A 20,685-nucleotide genomic window follows, 5' to 3' on the forward strand; every position below is an offset into this window, starting at 1 on the left:
TAAATTACGTGTTTTCTTTATTCATAACTTTGCTTACATAAACAGACCCCCCCCCCCCCCGTTCTACATGAGTGTTATGTTTGCTCGTTGGAAAACTGATAACTTCGGGCTAGTGATATGATGCTACTTCTTAGTTTCTCCCTCGGCTCTCATCTTTGTGTAATTTAAATTCTAATGATGTTGTAAAACGGGTTCCTTGTTTATTATTTATTGATAACCAAGAACTACTTCCTCGATGTTCTGAAACTAATCTACAGTTTTAATTAATTAGCACTACGTACGGTATTGTAATTTACTAATAATTTATTTTACTTATATTTGTAATCTTTCTTTAAAACAAGTAGCAAAAGAAACTATTTAATAGTTTTCTTTTGCTCCATTTTTAATAGGTTGTTACAAATTCATTAAAACGTACAAAGGAGACTTTACAAGAGTAATTAATTATTTTTAATTTGTTTGTTCATATCTTACTACCAAATAGTCGTACGCAAATCGACACGAGAGGTAATTTACTTCCGATAAAGCATCATAACCGTTCTCAAGTATACAAGTCTCCCGTAACGAGATTACTCGGGGAAAATAAGATGTGATAAAATTTCTGGTAATTTTTATGTACTTAAATATAAATAGTGTTTCGGAAGATCAAGACTATCGAAATACCGCTAAGTGGTTTCACCGTTCTGTTCTCGTAGAGGCTGACTAAAAATTATGAATACTCTAAAAAAAGAATCAGTTAGTTACATGTTACTTTATAACTGATGATGATGATTACTTAACCATCGAAATGCGCATGTAGTTCTAAAATTTTATTTTATTTAAAAAATTCTTGAGCGTTCACTCTATTGTTACATTACGATAACGGATTAGCGTAGTTAATTGTTCGTTCTTTATCATAATTAATTGTTTTTTAAATCGTTTATTTATATGCAATTAAAAAATGATTAAATAAAATACAAATAAAAACCTTAATGTTTTATAAAAAATATATTCATTTTTTTGTATTATAAAATATTAACAAAATTATACAAAAATGTCTCGTCATTGTTATTGTATTTAAATATATTTATATTTTATAATACGTAATACATATTTTTAACATCAATAAATTGATGACGTATATTTTTGGTTTGAATTTTTTTAAATTGACTAATATAAAAAAGGCTATTATACATTGCAGTCTTTAAAAGAATATAGACTATTACAAAATCTACAATAAAATTCCATTTTATTTTGGTAAAATATTTTTTAATTTTTATTTTTTTATTAAAAAAAAGTAATAATGATAATTTTATCGACTTAATTATTTATCTTGCTTTTCCAACTTGATCGACCTGTGATTGTAAATTATTTACGACTTCAGGTGGTACATGTTCGCCGAGTATTTCAAATAAATTAATGCGCTGGTTACCGGGTATAGATTCATATGCCGCGAGTTCGATACCTTCTTGTACTTTTTGTATCGTAGCACCTTGCGGTATCAGATGTGTGTTTTGTGCTTGTCTGATCGCTTCGTTTGTAAAGAATGCACCTTCTTTATTTTGCGGTGCTGCTAAAGTATAAAATACTGCTATAGATAAGCACACAAAACTTTGAAGTTGAATTCTCATCCTGTAACAAAGAAAACAAATTATTTTTATTATATTATAAATAAATGTTAGAGTATTAATTAATTTAAAGTTACTACCCGTAGGCCTTATTTTTATGTCTTAATGGAATAATCCCAGTAAATTTTATAAAAGTGTTAAAATAATTTCATTCGGTCAGACGCAGTTGTTACATGAACCGAAATGAATTTTGTTGAAAACAACGGGATATATTATTTTTATATACTATTTGATCGGTTGTTAATCCTAGCTTTTGTAACATTGTAACAATTTTATGGATAGCCGATCGAAAAATGGATTTTTTTTATCCTTAATGCTAACTTGGGTCGCCTCATTTTTAACCAAAAAAAAATTCAAAAGGATATTGATTTTTTTCAGAATGTTTGCATAAATAAATATTGTTACTTTTTAAAGTGTACACGGTTGGATCGATTCAATGGAATAATCGTCAGATGACTTTAAATTACGTAATTGAAAATGATTATATAATAGCGCGAAAAATATATTATATTGATGGGAATTGCTATTTTGTATTCGCCTGTGGCTAATTTTCATTAATAAGGTATCGAAATTCTTCGACTTAAAGCGGCAGGTAGACCGGATTATATCGATTTCTTAAAGTATCTGAAAAAACCCGCTTTAAGCTGAATGAGGGAGTTCAGTAGCATCTTCGTTTATGTTGAAGCAGTTTTCAGCATAAAATTTTTATATGTTCATTATTGTACAGAATACATTTAAAGTATTACCGCGTTTCGTCATGATGTTTGGTGAATTTCATTAGAACTCAGGAACCGCTACGCCGATCTGAATGATTTTATTTTATTTTCTTACGAAAAGTTTATTGAACTTTAATGGAAGATTTTTGGCCTAAATTTGATTTAGAAATTAGAACTATATCTAGAACTTTATAATTAGGCGCTCGTATGATTATAACGAGAGCAATTCGTATTTTATAATGCCTTTTCACGCACGTAATATTATTCGGATTTGCCGATTTAATTTCGTTTTGTAAATATCCCTCTAAATTTACGTGTCTTTATCCTATCCGTACCTCGTTGTTTACAATCTTCCTGCGTGAGTCAGAGCTTAAATGAGCCGCTTTTTTATCTTTATTACTCGTATACATTTTGTACACAGCTACCTTTTAATTGCGACAGAAGCATTATAAACATAATATAGATTTAAAAATATGGGCGTATCTTAACACTTTACTATATTTTTCTCCCGAATGAAAGTCAGGTGATGTTTACAAAATAGACTGATTTTTTTTGGAACCTCATTTTTAAATTCGAGTAAACTGTTTTTCAAATTTGACCTGTTTAATAGAACATTTTATTATTATACATTTTTCGAAAAATAGATGATTTAATTGAAACTAATTTAAACTTTACCTGAAAAAGTATTTTTAATAAACACTTACCGGGTTTCATGATGTATAAAGAAATTTTTAAACTGCTTTGTGACTCGTTTAGGCGTAATGTTTTCATGAAAACTCCATAAATGTTTAAATAATATTTAGTATTTATATTGTGATACGTTGAATCTCTCACCAAATTCTTTCTATTAGATGTAGCTAAGTGTTTATCGGCGTGTGAAATTTAAAAGATAAAGTCTGAGTTTCAGATTTTCCATTCTTCAAAATCTGATTTCACATTCTGCCCGTTCTGAAGATATAACAGGATTCAATAAAAAGTTTCACTGCTTCACATTAATTTTTGTAGATAAACGATTGATTTGAATGTTAATTTTTGCCCATTCTAGTATTGTCACTCTAACATTCGCGGTTGACGCGTTTCGGAGTACCTCCATTCTCAAAACTACTTATAGCATTGAGTCTTCCTGAGTTGGGATCGTCGAATACGTAGCGATGTTTTAAGCTCCTTCCATTCCCCCCATCCTTATTGTCATGGCCTCTTCCGATTTGTCCCTCCCGGTCTAATGGTTATAACATTTCTTGAAACTAATCCTTCTGATTCTTTATTTTAATAATTAATTTTTTTTTAAACTTTACATCGGATTGAGCTTTTTTTGTTAATTAATTATTTCCTGTCCTTTTAATTTTATCCTGATAATTTCCATGTTTTCTACAGTATTTAAACGTTTTCTTATATTTGCAAAATGTAATAATTTCATGGATTTTATCATTTCATGGGTAATATGCCCTTTTCTACCTAATGTATTGCATAATCTGAAATATGTCTGAGAGAAACAGGATATGAAGTCATTTCTGCGTAACCGTTAGAGCGGAAGGTCAAAGCAAAATAGGCCATGACGATAGAGATGGGAAGTGGGAGGAATTTAACATCGCTATTTAATCGAAGATTCCAACACACGAAGGCTCAGTGCTATAAATAGTTTTGCGAATGGAGATTACTCCGAAACGCGTCAACTACGAATGTCAGAGTGACAATGCTAGGAAAAGTAGAAAATAACACTCAAATCAATTATGATAGCAGAAATATAAAATATTATGGAAACGATTAATGTTATTTTTTTGGCGTGAACCCGTGTTATAAAATTAATATTGAAGTTCCGTCTAGTAATTTCAAAGAATTTTTTCGTTTAAAAAGAAACTGAAGGATATTAATCCTCCTTATTGATGCCTTGTTTATCCGATATTACCCAAGAATAGCCAGATCGCTTAAAGAAAATAATCATGCATCATGAAATCTTTATAAACTTACGAATTATTTTAGCAGAACATTACGTCCAATAAAAATGAAAGGTAATAAAATTTGTAACATCTTTTGTACGGAAACCTTTTTTTAATCCAAGTTTTGTAAATTATTCCGGTTTTTGAATTTCTAAGTTTTTTCGAGTAATGTACCAGAAGCTGCCATAAATAAATTTATTGTTATTATATAAAAGAGTTAATTTTATCATTGTAGGTTTTAAGGTAATAATATTTGGCTTTTGCTTCTATATTATATCCTTTCTCTTCTAACTTAATCGTGAGTCAGATTTATTTTTTTAGTTTTCATTATTTGTAGAAAAGACACAAAAAGAGAAAGTTAGAGAAATAAGACAATGGAATTAAAATGTGATTCGGTATCTCATTTTAATAATTCCAGTGAAAACAGTAGAATTCATTTATCTTGGTAAAAGTTTAAATACTACAAAGAATACAATTAAATATAAATGCGTTTTACTTTTTCCTGTACGTATGTATTAGATCAGCCGATCTTCGAGATCTGATTCTTAATGTTAATGTACTGAGTTCAAGTACAGACCCTATCATCATCTCGAAACGCTCTCGGTTGACAATGTGAAAAGTTGGTAATTTTCAAATCGTATTTTCCTTTTTAATACCATCCTTTTAAAATCCAATCGTTTCAAAGCGATCTGGAGTCTTTTTGGTTCTTTGATTAATATTATGAATTATCTTAAATTTTCATTGATTAACAAAAATTTAATTATGGTATTAATATTCAATGAGATATATACTTTTAAATTAACTTTTCTTTTCTGTATATTTTTCATATATCATCTTTTTTCATAAGTATACGTTTCATACAAAAAGTAGAAAAAAACAACCCCATTATTACAGCTAATTCGTTCAATAATGAAAGAATAGTGAAATAAATTTTAATGAATCGGAAAGATCAATTACTTTTAAATTCCTTTGAAATATCGGATATCTTTCTAGCATAAAATATTTATTTAATGGATTACTCTCTTCAGTTTATAGAAAACGTTTTTGGGATTCACTATAAAATCGTTTCACTTAATCATCAAAAGAAAAAAAATCACGTAATCATTAAATTAAATTAAGGATAAAATTTGCAACAATATTTGCTGGAAATATTTTTTGAAATATACTTCTTAACAAAGAATTTTTATGCGTTTATAAAAATTTTTATTTCAAAATTAAAGTTTATTTAAAATTCAATCAGAGAATTGGATATTTCAATCGATAAACAATCGTAATCGGTAATAGCAAAATAAATAATTAAATATAAAAATTAAGCATAAAAACTCAAAAGATTATAAAATCTATAAAATAAAACAAAAACCGTGAACTTAAACCAGTATAAAACCTCGCTTTGAGCGGTTTAACGTGAAACAAACCTTAGACGACGTAAAGAATCTATTTTGACTGTTCACATTTTACTATTTATTAAAAAAAAGTATTCTACAGTTGTATGTTATAAAAATTTTATTCTGATATTTATTTTTTATTACTGTGAAAGTTAGTCTGGCGTATATTGTGTTTATTACAAATATTAAAAAAAATAATAAAAAAAACTTTTATATAAGTTGATAGTTAATTAGAAGTTTTATGTACAGCTTCAAGGTTGTCTACGTTCACGTTCGCTTATGGCTGTTCGATGTGGCTAGGATAACAAATTTACTCGGTGTGTGAGGAAATACGAGTATAGTGTTAAGTACGGTGAGCCCGGTCAGATGTATGATAGATATTCTATTATTGTTGTTATCCCTGATGTGTACGATGCAATCTGTTCAACGAGTGAAAAAGCAGACTCCCCCCCCCCCCCCATGACCCAATGAGATGAGGATGATATGTATGACATGTAAATGAGAGGAAGTCTTGTACAGACTCAGGCCGACTATTCCTGAATTGTATGGTTAATAAAACCGCACCCACTAAAGTACACTGGTATCCACTTTCTAATATTCAAATCCGTATAAAAGCAACTGATTTCTACATGGATTCAAATCTCAGAACCTTCGACTTCGAAAGTCAGCTATTAAAGAAGGGATTTTTTTGACGAGTTTACTATTAGACCAGCTCGGTGGGTTTTTTAATACTTAAAGCTGAAAATAATCTGCAACATTGTCTAAATTTTATTTTTCCGATACATGATACTTTATTTAGCCGAATTCTCCTTCTTTTATCTTGATATGCATCAAGATGTACATCAGAATATGTACGTTAACGTAGATTTTAAAAGTACTTAAGTCGGGTTGAATATTGGCTAAAATGAATACTCGTAGATTCAAATAACGTTTATACCGTGCAATGATCAACAAAGTAAGAGTTTCCTGCTTCACATTGCGTAACAACTTGTGAATACATTAAGTATAAAAAATTATCAGTTTCTTAATTACAGAACGATAAAGAAGATTCTATAGAAATTGTACTTTATGTGATAATGTTATTTCTTTTTAATAAAGAGTTATTAAATACACATTTTAGCTGCTAGCATAATAAGGATTTAATTTTTTAAATCTTTCGTTTCCTAAAACCTCGACATAATTATAATATGTGTAAAGTAATTTTATATTTAAAAAATAAACATTTTATAATAATTTTGCTGTAAGTGATAAGGTAATTTAAATTTTAAACGACCCGAATATAATTTTTAGAAAGAAGTATATATTTACATTGTTTAATATAAAATAATTCATGTCTTTTCTTTCGACAGATTAAAATTAAATATACTAAATTTAAATTTATTAAAAAATATACTTCATATATTATTTGCGGATCCTTCGTATTAAATTTTTCTCACTATTAGTCACGCTGGATACACAGCATAACTGTGTATATTTGAGAGAATAAGGAAAATCTTTTGACAGGAATATTTCATGTTTACATTTCACGTTAATGGAATCGTAAACACTCATAATATGTGTATATGAGGATTAGACAATACTCATGAAATATTGTAGTGTGAACGAGACACCCCAAAACTGAATGTTTTTTCCCCCCCGTAAACTGATGGCAAGTTTACGGGCCGTTCTTTATCGTATTGAAGCAAGTGTGTCTGGAATGAACTATTCTGACATGCTACATCTACGGCTCTTTCCTCAACTGCAATAAGAAACACAGAACTTTATTTGGCAACAAGATGGTGCGCTTTCTGACTGGTATAACGCTGTATGTGATCGGTTGAATGAAATACTCTCCGATTGTTGGATCGGTCGCCGGGGATCAGATGACAGGTCTTGTTTGCCGTGTCTTCCATACGCCCAAAGTGACCCCGTGCGATTTTTTTCTTTGGCGGTTTATAAAGGATCAAGTGTATGTGCCACCGTTATCGGTTGACCTACTCGACTTGAGTCATAGGATTGAATTCGCTGTCGCATCAATTACTGCAGACTTGGTTATTAAAGTATGGGATAAACTCTCCTATCGTCTGGATGTGTGTCGTGTGACGAATGGTGTTCACATTGAACACTTATAGGAAAAACTGTTTGTGTTGTTCTTTCATTTGATGTATAATTTATACAAGTAAAACTTAATAAATATTACATAACTCTAAAACCCCGTTATTCATTTTAAAACAAACAGCATTTAAAACGTTATACATACTGAAATTACGGTAAATTCGTTTTAGTTAATGGGAAAACGTTTTTGTGATAAGATATTACATGTAAATTCACCAAACTCATGTCAGACGCTTTTTTTCAATACGAATTTTTTATTATATACTGTAACCTGGGAATCGCAGCGTACTTTAATTTGATACATATCAAATATATATATGCATACACAGGTGCATAGTTTATATCACGAGTGTATAAAATCGATTTTAGGTCACCGAGGTAAACTAGTTTAATTCACTCGGGGTTTCGTACCATTACCTAAGGAATTCTCTGTAGCACATTACTCCCGGACATCTTATTTTACTTCACAGCTCTGTCATGAATTTATTATTATGTAATTCTTGATTGTACTGTTAAAAATCTACAAAAAGAAATAACCTAACGTTTAAAAATTTTTTTTTTTAATTTTAATATTTTTTTAATTTTATTAAATAATTTAATTTAGTATATTTCAGTTTTTAAGTTAATCTTTTAAATTTAAGTTTTCTTTTTTAGAAAAAATAGTAATAGAACTTCGAAATTATGAAAACTGTATTGTAATTGTGTATTTAATCTTGTTGTTTGAATCTTTTTGAGCTTATTTACTATTAGCAGTTGAATTCATGCGGTCGGCCGATCATTTTTTAACCTTAAGTACCTGCATCAAAGCATAGCGATTACACGCGCCTTGTTAATTTTGAAAATTTTCGATATTAATATGTTTTTAATAGCAAACTATTGCGGTTGGTACTTTGAAATATACCAGTATAATTAAATTCAATTAACCACACATCTCAGGAACGGTCGAACTGAAACTCTACTAGACTACACTTAATGCATATTTACATGCATATCATTAATCATATCATTACATTCATGCATATCATCCTCATTCATTCCCTGAAGTAATACCTTACGGTGGTTTAGGAGGCTAAACAGAAAAAGAAAGTATAATTAAATTAACTATTTTTAATCCATTTAGTGACGGAAGTGAAAATAGCAGCCAAATTGTCAGCTGCATAGTGCGATTCATTTTAATAATTTCAGCTACATTTCAGCTGTTAACGCAATTTGATTTAATAAAACATGATTCGATAAAAACCAATGTTTATGGAATTATTAATGATTAAACATTTTTAAATGGTTGACGTTTTGAAATTTTCAAAGGTAAAATTATCAAACTTATGTGCTTTGAAGATGTTATCGCATGCATATGTACCAGATTTCATTAAAATATATTCCACCCTTTTTAACGGGCTTTTATATATTTGTATATATATATATATATATAATAGTCGATCTTTTGTAAATTATATTTAATCATCCGTTTATCGAAAGAGCATAATGCGTTTTCTATATAGAGAACAGTTTGATGTTTATGTAGTCCAGATATGGTGTATGAGATTTAGTAGAGGATTAAAATTAAATTATCTTTTAACGTGAAAATTTGATTTACTTTTTTTCAAGTAGTAGTACATCTTACCACTCGTTTCGATTAGATAAAGAGTTTGATTCCTTATTCAAGAGAATTCAAATTTATTAAAAGTTCCAAATCCATTTTACAGCGATTCAATTTAAGCTCAGTACGTTAGATATTCGAATTTTCATTTAATTGTACATAGGTGTTATATGTATAGTTTTCATAAAGTACGGTAATCCTTAAATAATTTTCAATCGTTAAACATAGACAAATGTAATTTAGCAAATGTAAATCAATTTGCAAATTTAGCAAATTCTTACCTCTAAACATGTTCTATTTCGGTACGAGACCAACAATTGCAAGTGTATTATAGGCCACCTTTAAAACTAGTTGTGAAAGACATTAAATGGCCCCATATCGTCAAATTGTAGGCCGATGGTTTTTACGTCAAATTTTTACTTTCCCGTCTAGATAGCGCTATAGCTCTAGAAGGAGAAGTATTGTAATCCGTCCAGTTTGGGCATGTGAATTTCGCCCGATCTTGACGTTTTGACACCTAAGGAACCCAAAAAATCGGATAGAAATTTTCCGGATGTTAATATTCATATGTACGCGCGCGTGCGCGTGTGTGTTTGTATGTTTTCGGTGTCGGCCTCTAAATCACCTTATATCTCCAAACTATCTGGACCGATTTTGACCAAACTTGTTCTGATTACTTTTATATACGGAGCATTGATGCCATTAAATTTTCAACTTAAAAGGTCAAGGGAGTGACGCTGTAGAGCAAGGTCACCCTCTGTATCTATAAATTTCGCCTAATTAAAGTCATATTTTTCTTAGGCACATTTGTTAACAATTAAAAAATAACAATAATGAAAAAAAATATTTGCAAAATCGCACTCCACCCCAAAAATGCTGTTGTAGTCGTTTGCTATGTTGTGACGTCACAGGTAAGCGATAGAATTAAATAAATGAAAAATATTTAAAGTGTAAAAATGTAACTCGGTCTGGCTGAATTTGGAACTTATCGCCCGGTTGACTCGGTACCTGGTGCGTTAAGCGCCGCGGCTATATCAATATACCGACCGTACAAGCAAAATTTGCTCTGTGTAAGTCGTGAAATTACATTATTTTAGTTAGTGCCGACCGTCGCCACTAGTACCGCCACACCTGTGCGAATTAAATATGGTATGCGCGCGCGGTTTAGTTAGAATCAGTAAATTAAATAAACGAAACATTATTATATTTAAATAAAATGATAAATATTTTAAATTAAGTTATGTGTGTAAGCCGTGCATCAGAAACAACTGTGTTCGAGATAGGAGGATTTGCGAAATTTAGTATGTTTGTGTTGAGTGATTATTTAGAAAAGTGTTTAGAAATTATTTAAGGTTTACCATACATTATGAACACCCAACAAATACACACACTCACACACACACACACATTAAACATTGTTCAGGTTTAGTTAAATTATTTTTTATTATTATTACCGCCGTGATTATTTTTAATAAAGAATGACCTACTTTATTATTTACAACTATTTTGGTGCATATAATACTTTTATAAAATCTTACTTTATATATATATATATATACACTCATACATACGCGCGCGCACACACACACACATATATATAATCTCTTTTCAAGCATTTATATTATTACCTCACTTGAGGTTCAAATAATTTTCATTTTAATTATTAAAAAATAAACATAAAACTACTTGTCTCGCGTTTCGTACAAATATTTTAATAGCTATTTCATAAAAATTAATCTAACCGTTCTGGAGTTAAAAAACAAACAACCAATCACCCGTTCGCATTACCCTCCTCCTTCCTTCCTTGCTTTTTTATTTTCCGGAGGTAGAAATAATGTACTATTTAATCTAATTTAATTGTAGAAAAAGCTAAAATTCTATTTTATAGCTTAAAAACAAAAAACTGTTTTAAATATTATCCGGCTGATATTACTGAAATGAGATTAGATCGTTAACTATACCGAACATTATTGACTAATATTTAATATTTATCAATGAAAGCTAGAATTATGTAAATAACAAACGTTTCTAGATTTATTTTCTACATTTTTAGCCTAAAAAACAATATTCTGCTGCCTATTACTCTATTATTAATAGGTATAGTGTACCAAAAAAATCCAAAAAAAATTTTTTTTTTTGGCATTAACTATTTTTGTTAATCTTTTTCTTAATATAAAAAAAACCTGACGGCGACATAGATTATTTACCGTCACGAATGTCGTAATCGATTTCTAAGAAAATCAAAAGTTAGTTATTAAACAATTTAAAGGTAATATCTAAGCCTCATTATATATCTTTAATTCTGTATTTTAATTAATTTAAATTTTAATTATTATCGTTAAGTCTGTATTCGATCGTTTCCATCGGTCACCAGTATAAATGTTGTACCAGTTACGAATAGACGCCTTACTTGTATTTAATAGAAATAGTCTAAAGCTCATTACTTATAATAATATTTATAAAAAATCAACTCTGTTTCATTAACAGTTTTTTTTTTTTTTTTTAGAATCGTCAGAGTGAAAAGATAATAGTTAATATTGTAGAGAAGATACGATGTGTATGAAATCATCATATCTATCAACAACTACAAGGCATTCTTAAAACGATGCATAGTGCTGTAATATCCTAATATTTTTAAATTGCCTTAGATTAGTTTATTACGTTTTACAACATATAACTTTTATTATATATTAAAAAAAGAAGATAATTCTCTTTTCCTTTAATTTTTCATCTGGATTAACTAGTTAATAACAATAATAATTATAAAGTGAAGAAGAAACGCGTGCTCTAATATAAAACTGTTCATCATGCTAATTCTTTCGTGGAAATATTTTATCTGATAACTATTATAGATTTAAAAAAAACTGTTTATTTTCATATCTTCGATTTAAATTTTTTTTAAATAAAAATTTAACTATATAAAAACTGAAGCACATAATATGTAATTTTACTAACACTAATTACAAATTAAAACCTTATAATTACTAATAAATATAATAAAGATACTGATAATTTGTTATAAAAAAATATACTATATATTACCTGATATATTAGAAAACAATTTATATATGTATAGTATAACTATAGAAATAGAAAGGTTTATATCTTGTATAGCGGCACGAGTCTGATGGAATGAAAGAGTCACTGTTTGTTGAAACCTGTCTAATGAAGACTGTGTCTGTTTTATACCCACTAGCATGACCTGGTTTGTGTCGTTTCAAAATGGCGGATTTAAAAAGGGCTTTCACCTTTTCTTTATTTCTCATCTCTTATATTAAACCTCTCTTCTATTAAATGAATGAAGAATGTGTAAAAGGAAAAAGCATATATGTAATAAAAACTAGCGATAATTAATTTATTACGTAATGTTTCGGTCTTTTTCTCGTTCGTCCTTAGCTTTTTATTTCTTCTACGTATGAATAAAAAATGACATATTTATTTTTAAATAAATCTGTCAGGTTTTTAACAGTATTTAGATGATAATTGCAACAGTAAAAGTAATGAATTTATTTACGTGTAGGCAGATTAAGGTTCTTCATTACCACAATATGAAAATGTAAAACAAATTATTTTTTAGGGAAATGGTAGTAAGAAAAGACCCTGCGAAATAGTGTAAGTCGTGAAGGTGATGAATCCAGGAACCCTCATCTTGAACGAGTAATTAAAGAGTTCGATTCCTCTTAATACTAGTTTAGTATTTCTTTTACTCCCTCTAAAAATCAATTAAATCACATCGTAGATTGTTTTTCGGTCTAATATTAAATGTTGAAATTATTCTGGATCAGTTAAAATTATTAGAAAGTAAGTCTCATACCAGGCAAACTACAATTTCTCCACAATTCAATCTAAGATTCGATCGACAATTAAGAAACCGGTAGATTCTATGTTTGGAAACATTTTCATTTAAATATACACCTATTCTTTTTTTAAATAAGAATTCCTATTAAATATACACACTTATAACTAAATTTTTCAAAAAAATCGGATTAAGGGTTTATGAAAATTTTACTCCTTTGTAGTTTTTAGCTTATAAAAAATAAATTATTTAGGAATATTAACGTAAAATAAATAATATTTTTTTATTGTTTTCTTTTAATGAAATTTTGTCAGGACAGGATCAGTTTTCCATATGATACGAGTAAACCCATAACCTCAAAAGTAGAAGCTCTATAAACGTTTTAAAATCTTTATTAAATTGATTTATCGACTAGAAGTTTTTTTTAAATATGTCCTCTTACTTTAAGGTGTATTCTGAGTAAAAAAATTATACAGAAATACTAAGTCTGTAAACAATTTCTAAGATCTCTTGTTATAATGCCTTTCTGAGAACCAAAGGATCCAAAAGATTGTATTTATGCTACTCTTTTAATTTTTAAATGGTTTAACTTTAGAAATTTTTTGTATTTTTTTTTTTAATACTAAAAAATAAGAGTTATGTGAAATAAATTGGAAAATAAAATTTAACGACCGATAGGTTTGTTTTGAATGCAATTATTTGTTTTGGGGAATACAATTATTTTTCAGTTATTGTTTATTTATTTATTTATATAACTAGTCAGGGAGCTCCTCCCCCTGAACCCTCACTATCTTCATTAATTTAATGCTCGTGAGAATAATACTGATAAATAATAATTAAAGATTGCTTAGTTTATAAAGCTGTATTGTAATTTCCTCAGAGCAGTAATTTCGCCAGCACAGGACTCGAAACTTTGAGTGATCTGAAGGCTGCGGGTTTTAGATTAGCTGGTTACCCGTTCTTTTTAGGGGTAAAAAAAGTATTTTGCACGGTTACCGACAAAAACCACGAGGAGATGACCGTACTTCGTTTCTCATTTTTTAAAATTAAGTAACCGGAGATAGGTGCAGCCATTCGTGTCATACACAGTAACAAAAGTTGCAGTAGCTGTGCTGGTTTAGCCGTTGCGCTATACACAGTCAGCTTTAAAGATTCCTTTATCGATAACCAAGAGAAATATCGAAAAAGACAAGAGACCTTTTTTTGTAGAAAATTTAATTAAAAATATTGTAATTAGTCTCCGAATTCGATTTGACTAACGTGTTGGCCGTTGTAAAATTGAATATTGACAAGGAACTTAATCTGGTTGTTACAGCCAGCCATTAAAACGGCCACCATCTTGAAATTGTGAAACATTTCGTGACGGCAACATTTCTATGTTCTTTCCAGACATAAAAACTATGTTAATGCAAAATTTCAGCTTAATTGGTTTAGTAGTTTTTACATTAAAGTATAATAGACTCATAAACACTACTAGATTTATATATATATATATATATATATATATATATATAAAATAATTTATATTACTTGCTTTATTTTAACTCACAATGTTTTTATTTCAATTTTTTTCATGTTTGTCGTCAAATCTTGCATCCTTAATTTAACATACTTCCTGACATTGCCGATTGATGAAATTTTGCTCAGTTACTAAGGTCGGGTGGCAATACAATATTCAACCATTACTTTTGCAAACATCCCCCGTACGGAGGTAAATTAAGGGTGGTAATTAAGAGTACGGGTGTAAAGAATCTTTTGAAATCTAAATTAACCTACTAATTAAACTCGTGCAATGTGTGATAATTTGATTAAAGTATGACTAAAAAGTATAAAGCAAGTTTATAAAAATTTTTGTAATTTAAATTATTAATTTCTCGTTTTCTACTGTTGATTGTTAAATGAGAGAATGACCATCTAGTTTTAGACTTTAAATTTTTAGGAGTTTTCTACCTATGATTTTACACTGATAAGCAAAGGGTTGGCAGGGAGGGAGCACAGCGCAGATCGACCAAAACTGGCGCTCTCGCTCATTTCCATTCAGTGTAGCTCGTTACTTAGACGTGATAGCGCGGTGATTCGTGTGTTTGTGTTTAGAGTTTGTCGAGATTGATCGATTTAAGTAATAATAAGTGTATTCTGGACAATATTTATGTTTAAAAAATTAACGTAAACATGTAAAAAAGTATAAAAATTCAATACGTCAGCCTCAGTCCGCACAAAAGCCAGCCGGAGACATAAATTACGCATATCGTTGGAAAGGGGAGGTTATGTAGGGGCCACGCACAGGTAGCCCAATGTCCGGCGCTGAGCGAACGAGACTGTTTCGGGAGCGTCACAAATCTGGCACGACGTGCTCAGTGAACGACGCCGACGGTGCGAGCACTTCTACCGCTGCTTATTATGCCTTATGTCTCTTCTCATATCACAGAACAATGTTGAACAAAATTGTCGTCGAATATTAGAAATAAATATCATGTACCATTTAGCGTCTGTTTTATGTTAAAATTAAATTTAGTACGCAGTTAATGTCTCGTTTTTATTTTCAATACAGTAAGAGTGCTCGCTGACATACAGACCGACCAATTTATCTGTAGAGTTGGCCAAATATAGGAAATAAAATTTCTCATTGGAGACTAGGAGTTTAAAAAAAAAATACGATGGTGACTCTCCCATATAAGTTGGTCGGTCTGTAGCTCGGAGGAACTTCATCCAAGGTCTGTAACGTTTCACATTAAACCAACGGCCGTGCGCCCCGACACAGCCCCACCCGATTTTTCTTTTTTTAAATTTAAAAGTAATTATTTTCTTGAGACTCCTCGGTCAAATGACTGAACATAAACTATTTTTTTTTTTATTATTTAAACATAAATTCATGAAAATTTTAAATAGTGGATATGCTAAACAGTATATTTACACTTTCATGTATTTATCTTTAAACCCGTAGTGCTATGGGACTGGTGTTTATAAAGTTGCGACTTCACTTGGAAAGAGGATGAGGATTCCTTTTTCCAAGTTGAAAAAGAATATGTTCTACGCTTCGAGAACAATCAATTCGCTATGGATAGATGGATTTGCAAAGCGTCTTAATTTGCCCGTTATACTTTTTATTTAGCAATTATTTATGTCTCTTGCAGCCTCTTACCAATTTTTTTTAAAAAGAATGATAGCTTATCTGAAATTTTCAGTTAGGCAATAAGTTGAAATTATTAAGGAAGTCAAACCAATTATATCTGCCGATTCTACTGCAAATTTTTAATTTGTAATTTTACACAAGTATTTTTTATGTAATAGAAACTATATACCACATCATATTTGGCTGTGTATACTTTATGGTGTAGCATATATGGTGAAAATTATATGGTATATCTTAGAACCATTTAATAAATTTTACAAATGAACGTGGTTGTAATGTGAAAGTAAACTTATTTCTCATAATTTGGTAATTGTTATTATTGAATAATTATTTCACATGAAGTTGACATTTTTATAATTTTTAGTGGTTAAAAATGTTACATAGTAGTTTTCAAAACTTTATTTATTTACTTGTTTTTTTTAAGTGTGAAACTTGTTATTGCATCAGAAAATTTAAATTATTTTGTAATAGTACAAAAGAATCTGGTTTAATTTTTTTTTCTAAATAGTTATGTAGCGTCTAGTTTATTTAGTGTGTTATATTTTATTAAATATAAGTTTACGAAATATTTTGAGCTCATCCATTGCTGTTTTATTTTTTTGTTATCCTTATGAATCTACGTATTTGATATTCATTACGAATAGATCTAATTTCTTAAATTATTCGTTAAATTTTTTAATTTTTACTTTTCTGGGATGTTATAGAAAGTAAACTGAATGAAAGTATTTCTCGACGTTTTAAGCTCTCTGACATTAAAAATAGCAAAGATCTAGGTTACGTAATTATGGATCCGTTTTGATTTTAATTATATCGTACTGACCTTGAACGGTTTAACCTGTTAATCACGAGGTTTTGATATGTAACTTCCGTATTAGGGGATTGATTCTAAAAATTTTAAGAACGGATGTGTGAGCCGGGTGTAAGAATAGGGAAGCTGTATTTCTAAAATGATAGGATTTACTACAGATTTTATTCATGCGTGTTTTTCATTAAACAAAGAAATCATACCAATAGGAATTTCAATTAAAATAATGTTATTTAACAATTTTTGGAAAAGCAACCTTATAAAAACACACACCCCTCTTCCTTAAAAACTGTCTTTCCACCTTTTTGAAATATTTTATTTTTCTTACGTTTTTAATACATAAATGAGGTTTTATTAGCTCGAAAACAAGAAATAATCCTCTTTCTTTAAAAGAATTTAGAAATAATGCACTCCCAAAAATTGAGAATAACAATTCGATAAAAATTGATACTTTTTGCTGTTCCAGACTATTAACTTGAAATTTAAAAACATTTTTTTCTAAATGATACATTTTCAAGCTGATAAAAGTTTGAAAAACTTTATCAAATTTTTATCGGTAGTACACCTACACCCCTAAAATTAAAAGTTTTGCGAGTTATTTTAGGTAGTACTGTTTTGAATAATCGATTTCAAACTAATTATTTTTTTTTAATAAGATGTTTTAGAGATAACAATAAGTTTACTAGAGATTAACTGAAAGATAAAAATCATTCGTAAAAAAAGTTAATTAAAATCAAAAGCTAGGTGGCTCTTTCGATTATTGTACAATCATCATCTATAGAAACTGAGAAATTAATTTCATGAAAAAAAAATCATAAAAGAAATAATAATTAACAAGCAAATTAAACTGACAAAATACTACAAATGAGAATTGTTGGTGGTGTTTACAGAAAAATTAAAATAAAAACAGCTGTTGATGAAAAAAGAAGAAATTTTATCTGTTTAGGTATTCTTTCAATTGGGAAATAATCTTTGAATGTTTCGTATGTTTTTTGTTTTAATTATATTTGTTTATTGCGGTTTTTTCAATTTTTTTTTTTATATAGGTTTTGGAAAAAGTTCCTTTCTGTTTTCTTTGGAAAAGTGAAACAAGGTGGTATTTTTATATTTCAAATGAATTATTTTAAACCAAATATGGGCGGTTTTGATCCACCATCTTTTGTCATTTTTAAGTAAAATCATAATCCCGTTACTGTAGAACTACTGTGTTAATTTTGGCGAAAGAAAATGAGATAAATGATTTTCACTGGTCTCTTTTGAAGCCAACTTTATACCGTCAGAGGAGTTCTGTAGAGACCAAAACAAATGGTAGTCAGACAGTGCCGTGGTTGTCAGATAAGGTCGCAAACTAATCGGTGGATTTATCAAAACTTCCCAGCCAAACTCTCAATTCTTGACGAATCACCAAAGATCTGTGGGGTTTGGAGTCGTGTGAAGGAAAAAACCTTTTCATTCCTATTTATCAATTCTGGTTGCTTTATCTAGATCGGTTGGCGTAATATTTTTAATTGTTGACAGTGAAGGTTATAAGAAATCGTATGACCGGGCGGCAGGAGCTCAAACTGAACAATTCCTTTCCGATCACATCACTCTTTTGGCGTCATATTTTTGTTTTCCACCGTTTACGGAGCTTCATCTTGATTCGAGCACGTATTTTTGCATACGTATTTTTGTCGTACGTGATCTATTTTTCATCGCCCGTAATAAACCGTTTCAAAACAGTTCGATTTCCTTCCGTTTTACCAGTGATTCTCAAATAGAAATTTGATCTTTTAAATTTTTTAATGTTAAATCATATCGTATCCAAACACCGAGATTTTCTTGTATCCAGCCTTTTTCAAACGGCTTTGAAGAAGGTCGATGTCTAGTTCGTCAATGATATCACGACCACAAATTTTTTAACCACGATTTTTTAAGCGGTCTCGCTTAATTTTTTACATTATTTCATCGACCTTTTTAATCATCGGCCGACGAGAGCGAGGTGCATCATTGATATCAAAATTTCCAGATTGAAAACACTTCAATCAGTTTTATATTACGCATATTAATTTTGAATCACGTCTGTAAACATCACAGATTCCTTTACCAACCCGGGTCGAATTTTCCCTTTTTTGTTATAAAATTTCAAAATGCATCGAATTTCATCTTTATTTTGGCTTAAGACAAAATAACTTTTAAATAAATAAAGTATTATCATCTTATCTTTTATAAAAATACTCAAAAGCGGGCATCAGTTGTCAGATTTGATTAATATTGCTAGTGTTATGCAATCCTAAACCGTCTACCGGGAGAATATGAAGAAACATTTTCCCTGACATCAATGCATTAATTTCTCAGTATTTACTGATAACAATCGTTTAGCAATCGAAACGACCATGTAGTTCTGAATTTGAAAGTAAGTTTTTAAACAGTTTTTGATCGCTTTCTTGTTTTCAAATTTATTTTAATAATCGTTTATCATATTTCTTTCTTTATACAAAGGTAGAATAGGTCAAATTAGCTTCTTGTTAAATTTCAAAATCCGTTTGATGAAAGCCAAATTTTTCCTGTTAGTTTTAGTTTCTAAAAATTTACCTCATGAGAAAGCCTTCGGTCGGTACTTTATATAGATTCGGTGTGCGTCGCATCGGTAAACCGATTACCGTATTCATCACTTGGATGAAGGGTGCTTTTATGTTTTAATTCCTTATTTTACACGATTGGTCTCGGGAATTCTATTACATCAGGCTTTTAGTTTCTGTGAATTATGATATGGATTATACTGAGACTACGTATATATATAGACATTCGGCAACCCGACACGAGGCATCAGTGATATCCAGAAATTACATTATTTGGAGAATAACAAGAAAAAATCGATCCTAGGTTATTAGAAAAACTGAGAATATATTGATTTCCCGTCCACTTCTTCTTTACTATGCCGAAATATAAATCTATATTAGGTGCCAAGCCCGTAAAAAGCGAGTTGATAGTCAGCCCTAAAAGTGATATCTTTTTGTTTCTCAGGGTCTGGCCGTATCACCTCTGAGCCTCTTCGTTCGGAAAAGGGAGGCAATGTACTAGTGGACATGCAAGTGAAGACAGAGCATCGCTCCTTCATAGTTGACAGCAGAAGTGGGAACAGTCGATTTAGGGTAGATGGACCCGTAAACTGATTCCGGATCTCTAGAGATGGCTCCACCGGAAGCAAGAGGAATTATGGTAGGAGTTGATCCAATTTCTCACCTGTCACGGAAACTTCTAAGCATCTGTGCCCGCGGACATTGAGACCCTTCACCGAGTATGAATATTGCGGGAGGGGTGATACCACAAAGCACACTGTGTTTGCATATGACAATTCGAATAGTACAGGGAAGCTGCTTGAGAGAATTCGGCACGCTAACTCCTGGAATAATCACGGGGATTATGCTGCCAAATGAGGGAGCGTGGAACCCAGTGTCAACAATGTTGTTCGCAATTATCGGAACAAAAATGGCCGGAGAAGCTCAGAGATGATTACTCCCTGATATTCTTTTGAGATTCTGTTCATATTAAAAGCAGGGCACCCAAGGAGAAGTAACAAAAAAGAATCTGACCGTATAAAAATCATTATTATTGTAACAGAAAGAGGCTCAAACT

The 20,685-nt window shown here is 30.2% G+C and overlaps 1 protein-coding gene across 1 annotated transcript in view; it reads right to left on the reverse strand.

Annotated features, from left to right (window-relative positions):
- Positions 1 to 1,187: 1,187 nt before the first annotated feature.
- LOC142322747 (uncharacterized) overlaps positions 1,188 to 20,685 on the reverse strand; it is a 34,090-nt gene continuing 14,592 nt past the window's right edge. Inside the window, exon 2 of the mRNA XM_075361821.1 lies at positions 1,188 to 1,608. Within this exon, the coding sequence (XP_075217936.1) occupies positions 1,305 to 1,608 (304 nt within the window). The 3' untranslated portion in view covers positions 1,188 to 1,304. The remainder of the gene's footprint in view (positions 1,609 to 20,685) is intronic.

Source organism: Lycorma delicatula, chromosome 4, assembly GCF_047948215.1.
Source record: "Lycorma delicatula isolate Av1 chromosome 4, ASM4794821v1, whole genome shotgun sequence".
Lineage (NCBI taxonomy): Eukaryota > Metazoa > Arthropoda > Insecta > Hemiptera > Fulgoridae > Lycorma > Lycorma delicatula.